At 36.4% G+C, this 13,379-nt stretch overlaps 3 protein-coding genes across 5 annotated transcripts in view; 1 reads left to right on the plus strand and 2 right to left on the minus strand.

Moving 5' to 3' along the window:
- Positions 1–216, minus strand: part of PDCD10 (programmed cell death 10) — a 37,671-nt gene extending 37,455 nt beyond the window's left edge. Inside the window, exon 1 of one of the 2 annotated variants that reach the window (XM_006200841.4) lies at positions 83–216. The gene's annotated coding sequence lies outside the window, so the exon portion shown is untranslated. Of the gene's footprint in view, positions 1–77 lie in introns of both variants that reach the window. The other variant, XM_015236468.3, reaches the window with a different exon arrangement.
- Positions 145–4,513, minus strand: LOC140698906 (uncharacterized). Its single transcript, XM_072970753.1, has 3 exons — positions 4,473–4,513; positions 435–940; positions 145–281 (listed from the first exon to the last, which is right to left on the minus strand). Exons 1-3 carry the CDS (start codon positions 4,511–4,513, stop codon positions 145–147), a joined length of 684 nt encoding a protein of 227 aa, XP_072826854.1.
- Positions 929–13,379, plus strand: part of SERPINI1 (serpin family I member 1) — a 74,273-nt gene continuing 61,822 nt past the window's right edge. Inside the window, exon 1 of one of the 2 annotated variants that reach the window (XM_006200838.4) lies at positions 929–1,097. The gene's annotated coding sequence lies outside the window, so the exon portion shown is untranslated. The remainder of the gene's footprint in view (positions 1,098–13,379) is intronic. The other variant, XM_072960448.1, reaches the window with a different exon arrangement.

Here is a 13,379-nt window from a genome sequence, read left to right on the forward strand (position 1 = left end):
CAGCCACGGCCGCCGTGTGACCCCAGACCTCTTCTGCTCCGCGCGGGGCTATCAGGACTGGGACAGAACAGTCATACCTTACCGGCAACTGAGGCACTGACTTCACTTCCCACCTTTGGAGCCCTCTTCAACTCCCGGATCAATTCACTCCGGCGACGCCGGAAGGACCCGAGAGGAACCAGGCGTTGTCCGGAATCCTGCCCAGCCGGAGTCGCGCAGGGACCTATGGGGACTCGTAGTCCCACTCGCCGGCGTCGTCGGCAATTCCTGCACGTAGGAGACTACAATTCCCGTCAGGCTGTGCGGTGAAGCCTAAGGCGATGGGTGGGGACACTCCCAGCCAATAGTAGGACAGTTCCCTGCCTTTGCGGGAGGAGGTGAGAAGAAGAGAGAGGGTGCACGGAAAGAAGAGGAAGGGAGGGGTCAGCTCTCACCTGCGCCAATCAGGATGCAGGGTCGGCCCCGCAGGCAACTCACTCTTTGTGGGGGCGGGCTAGTGGAGCCGAGGAAGGAACGAGGGTGGGGGAAGAGCTCCAAGTGGGGAACGTGGGGCGGCTGAGCTGTGGACGCCGTACGGGCGGAGAGGAAGCAGCTGGGGAGTCGCCAGGGCAGAGGGAGGCATGGTGTGGGGATGCTCCCTGGCTGAAGAAGCAGTTTCCCCGATAGTGGCCAAGAACCAGGCACACCGGGCGGCCAGACCTGCGGGTTGGGCAGGGGTAGGTTGCGCCAGGGCTTTTCGTGGAGGTGCCTGAATGGGGCGGGAGTCTGCTCCAGGTGGAAGGTCACACAGGGAAGAGGGGTCCCAACAGAAGGGAAGCAGCAGAACAGCCGCAGAAGTGCGGGGAGCGCGGAGGTACCACGAAAGCCGCTTCCCGCCGCCTCCAGCCGGGGCAGCAGCCGGAACAGCAGGGGGAGGAGCAACAGCTGCTGAATTCGCCAACTAGAAGAGGGGGAGGCGGAGCTTAGGTCCCTGTGGCAGCCAGAGGCGCACCCTGGACTGTAGTTTCCCGGGAGAGAGGAGAGCAGGAACGGGAGCGGAGCGCAGTCCTCAGAGCCTCAGCTCCAGCATCCCGTCAGGGGTTGCAGGTGTGTGGGAGGTAAGCGTGGGTGTCTCTTCTGGGCGTCTGCTCTGCCCGGGAGAAAGCGTTTTCCGACTGGAATTATATCGAGGCACAGCGAAAAAGAGTCTCTGACTAGGGTTAGGGAACTGGTGCAAACCCTTTTAGGTGAAAGATGTACGTTTTTGGACTTTGAGGGGGAATAAAAAGCAGAATGTGGTTTGACTCGGTATAAAGGGCGTGGTTAGTGATTTTGGTTTGAGTTGTACCATTAAAACTGTTCTGGGAGATTTTAAGATTGAGGGAAACCCTGCTCATTGAGGAAAAGGTGGATGATATTTGGATAGGTGCGTAGCTGGTAAAAAAGCAAAAATTTTGTCATTGATATAGAATTACTTTAGTACTCTTTCACTAGGAAAATAACTTTGCATTCTTCTTCACTATCTACCCTTTACGTTGTTTTTATCAGATTGTCCTGCTACCGACCTGTTTTCCAGGGTGGTTATACTGCAGGTTCATAGAATTGAAAGAGATCTCTATTAAAGAAGCAGATACAGTCAGGCAGTTATACTCAAGATGACTGAACCTATCCAAAGTATAACTTTTGCTAGCAATAATGTAAAGACGTATTTTAATAAATGGATACTTAGCTTTCTTTCCAGTGGCTCTGAAATACTGGAACAAAGACCAGGATTCAGCCTACAGTGGGAACATATGGTGTATTTCATTGCTGCTCCTTATTCTCTCATTTGTGTCTGGTAATATTTGTACATTTTTAAAAACAAAAGTACAAGAAAAGCTGTGCAGGGATCTTTTCTGTTCAGAGAGTATGTGCTAAGTGATTTTCCTTAGTGTGTGTTATGATGGGTTCAGCTTTAAAACACATGTAATAGTATCATAAAATAATAGTTTATTCTTAGTATTAAACCAAGTGTGGTATCTTTGAATGTAGTTACATACCTATGGATGAAAATTTGTTTTAATACTAGATAAAGATGAAAGTCACATTTACCTTTGTGTGACTATGATAAAATTACAGCCTTTTCTTTTTAGAAAAGTCTGTAAAAAGCTATTTGCCTAGTTCTTTTTCTTCTTTTTCTTTTTCTTTTTGTTACAGAGATTCCTCAGATTACATGGCTTTTAATCAAAGTAGCATATTGCAGTACATGTTGCTCTGAAATGCTTTCATTGTGACAATTGTATATTTCAGAGTCGGCTTGAATACTTTAATCTGTTTTTTTGTTTTGTTTTGTTTTTTGAACTAGGATCAATAAAACAAAGTAATTACCTTCTATTTTCTTGTTTTCATGGTTTGCTGATTTTCTCATGATTTTTGGGTTTTATTTCTGTAATGTACGCAAAATTCTTATTTGAAAAGAGATGGTTGGAAAGAATTCCCTTCATAGCTTAAAGTTCAGTCCTACTGAGTGTTACTACTGACAATCCTAAGTGACTTATCAATGTATATACTCCAACACCCCTTTCCATACCCTCATACCAGAGAAATATATGGAGGGACGGATCTTAGAAAAATAGCTGCTCTTAAATTGTCCTCAAGTAGATCAGGTACATATTAAAACAGCAGAGCCTAGAAGAAAGAAAAAGCAACACTAACCACTAAACTTAGCTGCCATGGTAAGGGTGGGATTTTATCTTTGCTACATCATGGAAGAGTCTATTGATCTACATAGCTGATGTGACTCTGTGAAAATGATTTTAGGGGGAAAAATAGGTACTCGGGTGTAGTTGGGCTTGGAAAATATTGTGTTTGCCTTTGTTATTTCTGATTTAGTAGATTGTCCTGAATCAGTATTAGATTCTCTCTCAGGCTCTGCTACTGATTCATCTGGTGAAACTGAATACTTACTGTCACTGGGTTATTTCCCCTAGGTAATGATAATAATTAATAATAATACCAACAATGAAGTTCTTTCGCAGTCTTTATCATAAGATCTGTTTGAAAGGATTTGGTTAAGAATCAGTTAATAATCAAGTAAATGAGAAAATAAATATCAAAACAGTTGAAATTCAGATGTACTTTGATTCCTATCTGTTGATGGGTCTTCTGCTTTGAAGTATCAAAAAGGGTAGAATCTTATTAGGAATGAATGAGTCTGGCATTAAAGTACTGGATTTTTCACCTGTTTTCAAGATTTGGATTCTTTTAATTGTGTCAGTGAAAAAGATTGAGTTCCTGTATCATTGGGAGTAAGAAAACCATGTTTTTATACAGAAGAAAAATTACTGGCAGTATGTGGCACTTGAGTATTTGTCACCTTGAACCCTTGACACATTTTAAATTGGTGTTCACATTAAATCTCAGATAATCTGAAGACTTCTTGATTGTATGTTCCTGGCGTTGAGAAGGTTCATCATATGACTGTTTATAATTTTATGTAAAGCACTACCTACGTTAAAAGCATATTCTTCTGCTCTCGATTTTTACTATTTGTGTATGGCTATCAGAATGTTTATGTGGTGAGAGAGAAAAACCAATGGAGTGCTGCATGTCTCTTGAGTGGAAGGAGCTCATGGGATTAATGTCCTTTAGCCAAAAGACTTGGTTAATTTCAAATTACAATATACTTTGCACTTTCTTTTAATTTAAAATTCTAACTGTAAGCCTATTATGTGAAAATAATTGAGTAGCATGGATTTTTTTTTTTTCTAGCAGGAGGATTCACTGATACATGCAGCATAAAAGAGCAAGATTTAAAGGAGGTTCAAGATCAAATGGTTTTGGTGCGGGTGGTGGAAGGGGGGGAAGGTGGAATACAAGGGGGAATAGATAAGAAGAAAACTGTTTTGAGAAACATACTCTTAGCAAGAGAGAAAAGAAATTTGATCTTTTTTTAGTTAAATGCCTATAAGTGATTTCATGGCCTTTTTCCACCAATTATTAATTTCTAGAGGTCGGTACCCATAGTGGGAGACCGTACTTTCCTACATTGTCGTTTTAACTAGACTCACACTGACATTAATTCATTAGGTTTTGAATGATCATGGGTTATTGAAGCAAAGCAGAGAAGATCCGGCATGAATACATTCACTTCTGAGTGAAACTTAATATGATTTGAACATCATGTTAAAAAGTAAAAACTGATGTTTTCCTCCTTAATAACAGAGGTACTTGAACCAGACACCAAAGATGAACAAGACCCCCCCCCCAACACACCCACCCTGTTTTAAAACAAACTCCTAAGGTGAAACACTGCTTTGGGGGTCAGGATTAATTGTTATACGAAGGTAAATATTTCTTTTTGTTTTATTTTCATCTTAACGTCTGTTGTTTTCCGCATTAGTCCCTGAAGTTTGGTTAAGTGTTTTTAAAGTAACAGTTATTAGCTCCTGCTCATTCTCAGCAACTTAGAGAGATCATGCTCAGCACAAAGAGGTTGCCCTGTAACCACTTACCGCATTAGAAGTGTTGGCCGATACTTCTTTAACGTACACATGGAGACATTTGCACTTTGACAGACAAGAGTCAGTTGACCTCACAGGATAATTATTATACATTAGGCCGTCTGAGAATGTCTTTGTGCTGGTTAGCCTTTGCAAAAGTGTTACTTGGGCCCAATATGATTCAGACTGGGTGAGCTGCAGAGACTTACCTACAACTTTGTGTGCCAACATTTCTAAATTCATCCTAGAGACAGGGAGTTATAGGTAAGGAAAAAGGCTCTCCCTGGTGGCACTCAAGGCCTGCATCTCACAGCCAGAGAAGCCTTGGCTCACCACTGTTTGTCTCAAGTGAAATACCTTTGTTGAAGCTTATCTTTGAAAAGCATGTTTCATCCTATAAAAATTGAACTTGCTTCTCCATCTTTCTAATCATTCTTTCCAAAAAAAAGAAAAAAGTCAGACTGATTGTGTTTAAGCACATGTGGAATTGGGCATTTATTGTTTTGCACTTGACCTTCAAGAAACAATCTGATTAGCATTAGAATTAAGAATTCAAATGTGATTTTTCTTTTATTATTATAAGACCTGGAGAATTCTCATTAATTGTAAATAGTTCTTTAATAGTAAATTTAATAATAGCAGATATTTGCCTGTCTTTTGTTTACTTTTTAATAAGCCTGTACTAGCATGCTATCAGCTATGTATCTATCAGGTACAAATTTGCTTAGAAGTGATGATTAATCTTTTCATGTTTCATTGGCCTTACTCTTAATGCTTAGCATGGTCTCTTGTGTAGAGTTAGCTGAGTTCCTGTTTTCCTTACCAGGTTCTTAGTATCTTCAGAACTTACCTTAGTATTTACTTTGAGAGCCTTATACATAGTCTGTATTTGGCAACAGTTTATTTAAATACTTGACAATCTATAATGAAGGATCTTTTTACATTTTTCACAAACAAGCAGAACTAGAAAAATGAATTTTTTTTAGATATCTCTTTTAGCACTAAATTCAGCCCTCTGCCCACAAGAGTTGCTTATATTGAGCTAAATATAAATATCACTGTCTTTTGTTGGATTTCTGAATGAATAGAGCAACCATTGCCATTAACTACAACCTTGCACATGTGTAAATGCATCAGATATAAAGTTTTCAATTCAGTGCCAGTTGGGATTTGTGTGGTCTCTCCCTGCCTCTAGAACTTTACTGACTTAAAGATGTACTTTTGAGTAACAGTCCCTACTGCACATATATACACACATTCAGTGAGTTTTTGCTGGACACTTGGAAATAGGGACTTAGAGAAAAAGACATAAATGTCACATGAAGTTTTACCTTAACTAAAATGTAACTGCTCTTGAGTGTTCTATTTTCAGTGAAATGGTAACATTGGGAGACCTTATTCAGGCTTATAAAATCTAAATGGCACAGGTATTTATCATCGTTGAGCCAGCATGGGGAAGGGGTGAGTTCTGAGATCTGGCCTTGGCAGTGCGCAGCGCTGGCCTCGTGGACAGCATAGCTGCTGAAGTCTGCATGGTACCTCCAGTTCTAGCCGCTGCTTCAATGCCCTATTCTGGTTCAGCCTAGGGAACGAGCCTTCTGAGCTCACAGCTCGTAATTTAGTGAGGGAAGGAAGTGCAGATGGAATTTACTTTGATTTAATAACCTCATTTTCCTAAGTGTATTGTTTTTCCTAGATATGCCAAAGTTCCCAGTAACAGTAACTCAAGTGTCAGAAAGTAGTTTCTCTAGCACAACCTAGCAATTTAGTGAGTATCCATCAACTTGTAGTCCATTTCCCCCTTAGTGTCTTATCTTCTTTTGAATGGACCTGGAAGAGCTCACTGAGATACTTTCGATATTTTCCCCACTTTGGATTGCTGCTGTCATTTTCTTAATAACCTAAATTTTGTTTTCAAAAGCTAAGTTTTATGTAAGGTCTTTCAACCCTGTGTAACTTGAAGAGTTAATTTGATTGTTTTTTCACCTTTTAATAGTGTGCTACAGATACTGTATTATGATGTATAATTTTTGCCATTCACTTGAATTAAATCAGTTATTGGAGCATTTAATTGTTGTGTACTTCACAAAGCAATTTAAAATCATTGAAGCAGTTAATGTTTTTTAGATACATTCAGCCTTCCAGTTAAGAAACCTCCTCCTCTATGTAATAATCCTAAATCATTTGTTCTATATCTAAGGCAGGTTAAATTGTATTTTATATCATATGTCACTTGACATATAATGCTGGATGAAACTTGTACAATGCCAGTATTCTCACAGCTGAGTAACAATGGTATAATTTTTGCCTTTGCTAATTCAGGGAACTTTTAAAAATTATATTAAGAGATATTGCACAAGGTACATTAACTAAATCGAAGTCAGAAAAGTAACTTTTTCTGTCTCAAAGTTTTTGATTTGTTCTTTTAAAAAGAAAATGTCAATAACAAAAGAATAAAAGCCTAATAGTAACTGTTCATTTTAATATAATAGCAGATTTTAGCTAATAATTAGTAATATGAAATTAAACATTTTGAAAGAGAAAGAAATCGTATTATCTAAGATTATCTTAAAAGCCAGTTTTTGCTCCCATTATGTGACCCAAAAGTAACTGACAATTTTAAAAGTTTTCGAGTATGTATCAATTAGAAATGGTTTCAGATGCAAGTTTTACGCACAATGACCTTAAATAACAGGGGCTGGATTTTTTTCCAGGACAAGAAGTTTAGAGGAAAGGAGTTGTGTTGTTTTTGTTTAGAGGCTCGGTGTTGTCAGGGTTTTGTCCTCATGCTTCCTCTGGTGCCTGATTCAAGATGGGTGCTTCTGCAGATCCAGATACCATGTTCTAGTTCTGGGCAGGAAGAATGAGGAATGTTTGTGCCTGTAGAGTGTTTCTCTTCTAATCAGGAAGTAAAAGCTTTCCCAGTGACTTCTAGCGAATGTCCTTTGTGGACTCACTGGCCTGTGACATGTAGCTGCCCCTAACTTTAAGGGATGTTGAGATAACAAGGACTTTGGCCTTTGCGGTAGATGAAGCAGGGGAACAGTGGTTTGAATACGACTTTTGAGTTACCAGTCAATAGTGGCAGCCATAGCCTGACCATTAAACGCATGCTAACTTTACACTGTATTCCTTCTCCTTCTGACTCAGCGTTTCCTGTTTGTTCATTTGTTTGTTTGTTTTTTCCCCAGGTTAGAAAACTCTAACCTTCTTACACCAAGTTTTCACTTCTATGGCTACCAAATTTCAAGTCTGTGGGCAAAAGCATTGTTCAGAGACTGACGGTATCTCTGGTTAAAAGACCGTCTAGCTCATACCGCATGTAATACCGTCCTGTGCTTTTCATTAGAGACATATTCAGTAACCCTTGAAAGGATGATGCTATTTTAAATCTGCTCTAAGCCTCAAAGTAAAAAAGAATCTTTATATAGATGGCATTAAAAAAATGGGTATAATGTAAATGAAAGAACAATTAAACAATAAACAAATCTTAAAATAAATCCTATCTGCTTGAAGAAGCAAAATAAGCCATTGTTTCTTTTTTTTTTGACTTTTTGTATTGAGTTATAGTCATTTTACAATGTTGTTTCCAATTTTTCATAGAGAGGAATTTACACTAAAAGTTTTTAATACTGGAAAATGGAGGTTTTACCCCTTTCTAAAAAGTGAAAAATATTATCAACATCTATATACCATGATTATGACTCATTCTTAACAATAATACATCATGGACTCACAGTTTTGATAAATTATAATTCCTTGAGATAGGAGAGTCTGAGGAGAAAATTGGAACTGAGGAAATTTTTTTTCTACATTAAAAAAACTCATAATTAAAGATGTTGACTGTAGAACCTTGGCTATATTGCAGTTTTCTGCATTTCCATGTCAACATCTTTATTGTCCAGTTTTTGCATTTCTATTATGTGACCTTGGGTGAGAGGCTTTATTGGGACAAAACTCTCCAGATATAGTCATATGAATTTCTAAACTAGTACAATGCATAGCATGGGATTGGGTGCTATAGAGAGATACAACAAAATATATAAAATCACTTACTCCTTGGCATAATCTTTTGTCAATATAGTTAATAAAAGAAGACATTGCAAGATATTTTTATGTAAACAAGGATATATGATTTAGGATGGTGATACAACAGTTACTGTGGTAGATGTCCAGAAGCAGAAAAAATTGATCTATGTGGTAATCAAGGCAGGCTTTGAGAAAGAACTAGGCCAGTGTGATGTGCTGGTTAAGAGCAGGGGACCACAAGCTGTGGCCTGTAGGCACACTACTTTTTTTTTTGTAAATCAAATTTACTGGAACACAGCTATGCCCGTTCATTTACATATTGTTCAAACTGCTTTCTTGCTACGACAGCAAAGTGGGGCCATTGTGGCAAAGACCATATGGCCCACAAACTTAAAATATTCCCTATCAGGCCCTTTCTTAAAAAAGTTTGTCAACCACTGGTTAAGAATGTGGGCTCCGTAGTCATACAAAACTTGGTTCAAATTTCGTTTTATAATCTGCAACTTGACTCCAAGAATGTTTATGTTGGTGTAATGAGATTTCACATAAAGTGTATTGCACAATACCTAGCATTTGGTATATGCTCGTTAAATGTTATTTTACTAAATATTAGATTTTATTTTATTATGATTTATTATTTTAAGTGAACTATAATTTTTAATTCAAATGAGGATTTGAATATCTAAATTTCAGTACTCCCTACCCCTAAAATAAAAGCTCAGGAAAATGGGAAGGGTATCATTCAATTATAAGAAATTTTCAGGAGTTGCACAAAATATTGTACAGGGACAATGGTATTTATGTAAGAGTCAAACAACATAAATGTACAGAATAGTAAAGCCCAGACTTTAAAATACAATTAATAAAGACTGATTAGCATATTAAATATTGTGGGAAGAGGAATTAAGTAACTTTACTAAAACTTAGGGGAAAATGATATTTAAAAATGAATATAATAAAGAGGAGGCATTACTACCAATCTTACAGAAATAAAAGTCATCATTAGGGACTACAATGAACAATCAGATGCCAACAGATGACCTAGATGAAATGGACAAATTACTACAAAAACACAAACTGCCAAAACAAGAAGAAATAGAGAATCTGACTATAGACTCAAAAATCCTCAAATCAAATCTGGCAGCAAATAAAAATCATATACCACAATTGGAATTTATTCCAGGAATGCAAGGTTGGTTTAACATGACAATCAATCAGTGTAATATACAATAGCAATAGAACAGAATCTCAGTAGATGCAAAAAATCATCTGACAGATTCACATTTTCATGATGAAAACACTCAACAATCTACTGATAGAAGGGAAACTTCTCAACTTATAAAGGACATCTGTAAAAACCCCACAGCTAACATCTTTCTTAATAGTGAAAGACTGAATATGTCTGCTTAAGAGCAGGAGAAATAGAAGGATGTTTCCTCTATAATCTTCTTCACCATTGTAATAGAGGTTCTAGCATGGACAGTTGGCAAGAAAAAGGAATAAAAACCATACAGATTGGGGAAAAAAGAAGTAAATATATTTCTACTCACAGATGAATTTATCTTTTATATGGAAAATTCTAAGGAATACACACACATACACACACACACAACTAGTAGAACTAATAAGGAGCAGGGTTGCAAGATATAAGATCAAGATAAAGAAATCAATTGTATTTTATACACTATCCATTAACATTAAAAAACAAAATAAAAAACAATCCATTTCCAATAGCATCTCAAAGAAAATTATATACTTAGGAATAAGTTTAACAAAGGAAATATAGGACTTATACACCAAAAACACAAAAATGATGTACAAAACATCACTAAAAAAGATTAAAGAAGCAAAAATAAATTGGAAGATAGTTCATGTTCATGGGTTAGAAGACAATATTGTTAAGATGGCAATATTCCCCCAAATTAATCTACAGATTTAATGCATCAAAATATCAGCTGCATTTTTTGCAAAAATTCACAAACTGATCTTGAAACTTATGTGGAAATGTAAAGGACCCAGACATATATGTATCAGTGGAATAGAACTGAGAGTTCAGAAACAAACCCTTGCATTTATGGTCAATTGAGTTGCAACAAGATAAAGGATAGTCATCAACAAATGATACTAAGACAATGATATCCACATGCAGAAGTATGAAATTGGATGCTACCTCACTCCATATCCAAAAATGTAACTCAAAATGGATCGTAGACCTAAACACAAGAGCTAAAACTGTAAAACTCTTAGAAGAAAACATAGGAGTAAATTGCCATCACCTTGCATTAGTCAACAGTTTCTTAGATATGATTCTAAAAGCACAAGTGACAGAAGAAAATACAAATCAATTGGATTTCATCAAATTTAAAAGTTAAGTTTCAAAGGACACAGGAAAATAAAAAACAAGCCACAGGATAGAAGAAAATATTTGCAAATCAAACAAACTTCTTCTCTTCTTGGGAAGAGACTTGTATTCACAGGGCATAAAGAACTATTACAAATCAAAAATAAAGACAATCCAGTTAAAATAGGGAAAAGATTTGAATAGACATTTCTTTCTCTAAACAAGATATACAAATGGCCTATAAGCAAATGAAAAGATACATATTAGTCACAAGGGAAATGCAAATCAAAACCACAATGGGATACTACTTCACATCCACTAGATGGCTAAAATAAAGAAGACTGACAATAACAATTACTAATGAGGACATGGAGATAATTGAACCCTCATAAATCCTTGGTGGCATTGTAAAATGGTGCAGCCACATTGAGAAATGTTAACCTTTTATTTAGCATATGACCCAGCAATTCCACTCTAGACGTATGCCTAATAGAATTGGAAAAAAACTATGTCATTGTAAAACCTTGTACCCAAATGTTCATAGCAGTATTATCCATAATAGCCAAAAAATAGAAACAGCTCAGTGTCATCAGTAAATGAATGGATAAACAAAATTTTGCATAGTCATGCAATGAAATATTATTTAGCCATGAAAAGGAATGAAGTACTAATGGCTGCAACAACATGAATGACTCTTGAAATTATTATGCTAAACAAAAAAAAAAGCCACACACAACAAACCACATTTTTTTCTTTTTTAAAACATTTTTTATTGATTTATAATCATTTTACAATGTATCAAAATTCCAGTGTACAGCACAATTTTTCAGTTATACATGAACATATATATATTCATTGTCACCTTTTTTTCTCCATAAGCTACCATAAGATCTTGTATATATTTCCTGTGCTATTCAGTATAATCTTGTTTATCTATCCTACAATTTTGAAATCCCAGTCTACCCCTTCCCATCCCCCCCGCTCCCTTGGCAACCACAAGTTTGTATTCTATGTCTGTGAGTCTATTTCTGTTTTGTATTTATGCTTTGTTTGTGTGTGTGTGTGTGTGTGTGTTTAGATTCTACATATGAATGATCTCATATGGTATTTTTCTTTCTCTTTCTGGCTTACTTCACTTAGAATGACATTCTCCAGGAGCACCCATGTTGCTGCAAATGGCATTATGAACAAACCACATTTTATATGAAATATCCAGAATAGCCAAATCCATAAAGACAAAGAGTAGATTAGTGTTAAGGGACAGGGAAATGAAGATGACTGCTAATGGTTATGTGGTTTCTTTCTGGGGTGAAATGTTCTAGAATTAGATAGTGGTGATGGTTGTACAACATTTAAAAACCACTAAATTGAACACTTTAAAAGTGTACATGTAAAAAGTCTAAGTGACTATAATAGAAAATGATTTTTAAAAGTAGGGAAGAATTAAAGAAGACTCAATTATAAGAAACCCAAACTAGCAGATAAAAATAAAAGGAATTACTGTTATTTAGCCTTATAACTTCAGGCAAAATTAATGAAGAGAGACCAAAATCTAGCCACATTTGAGTAAAGTTTTATTTTTTATTTTTATTTTTAAAGTGAAGGAGTGGAGGGGAACCTAAATAACTCCAAACAGATTAAAAATAAAGGGAGTAGAGTTATCAGCTTGTGATCAGATTCTATTTTGTGGCAATAAATGATAGAAAGTAAGGGAATAATGTATACACAATTGCAGTGGAATAAGTTTCTGATTTGAAATTGCTTATCCAGCTGAGTTAGGATTCAGCGTGCATAAGAACAAAGGAATGATCTTTTCAGCCATACAAGAGCAGACACACACACACACACACACCACCACCACCAACAACAACAACAACAATAGAAAATGCATACTTTGGTGGCCAAATCGGGATCAAGAATTCAAGATTGGAACTAAAAAATGATGACACAAATGACATTTAAGTAGTTGTTCCTATTTCATTTTTAAACAATTCAGGCATTAAAAATCATTCTTATAAGGTGCCTTTTATGGTAGAAAAAACAATAATCTTCTAGACCAAATACCCCACATCACTTTAAAAACACAGAGAGGGATGTGTAAGAAAAAATATCAAATGCCTTATTTTACAAATCATGGAGTCAGCTGATGTTGTTTTATTCTTCACATCTATAGAAAATATATATTTAAGAACAAAGGAGAGAAACATGATTAAAACAAAAAGAATAAATAAGAAGCACAACAAAATACTAAACAAATACATTACAATTACCAATAGATTTAGTCTCTTATTGAAAGATAGAATCTGCCATACTGGGTAGAAAACAAAAACTTTTTTTAAAGTGATAAAGCTAAACGAAATAATATCAGTTTAAAGTAAAAGGATGGCAATGCAATAATAGACAAAAATAAATTTAAAAACATAGGGTGGCCATATTTGTAAGATAAGACAGAATTCAAAGCAAAGATCTCGAATCTGACAGAAAGAGTAATTTATATTGGTAAAGATGTAATCCACAGTGAAGCTTTAATAACCATGAATCTGTTTGTA

This window comes from Vicugna pacos, chromosome 1, assembly GCF_048564905.1.
Source record: "Vicugna pacos chromosome 1, VicPac4, whole genome shotgun sequence".
Taxonomy (NCBI): Eukaryota; Metazoa; Chordata; class Mammalia; order Artiodactyla; family Camelidae; genus Vicugna; species Vicugna pacos.

Bases quoted from the DNA above. Each gene is read 5' to 3' on its own strand.
- LOC140698906 (XM_072970753.1), bottom strand. From the start codon at position 4,513: ATGTGTACGTTAAAGAAGTATCGGCCAACACTTCTAATGCG. The intron at 941-4,472 runs GTAAGTGGTTAC...CCCCTCTTCTAG, and splicing joins CGGCCAACACTTCTAATGCG to TTGGCGAATTCAGCAGCTGT. The intron at 282-434 runs GTGAGAGCTGAC...CGGGAATTGTAG, and splicing joins CTGCATCCTGATTGGCGCAG to TCTCCTACGTGCAGGAATTG.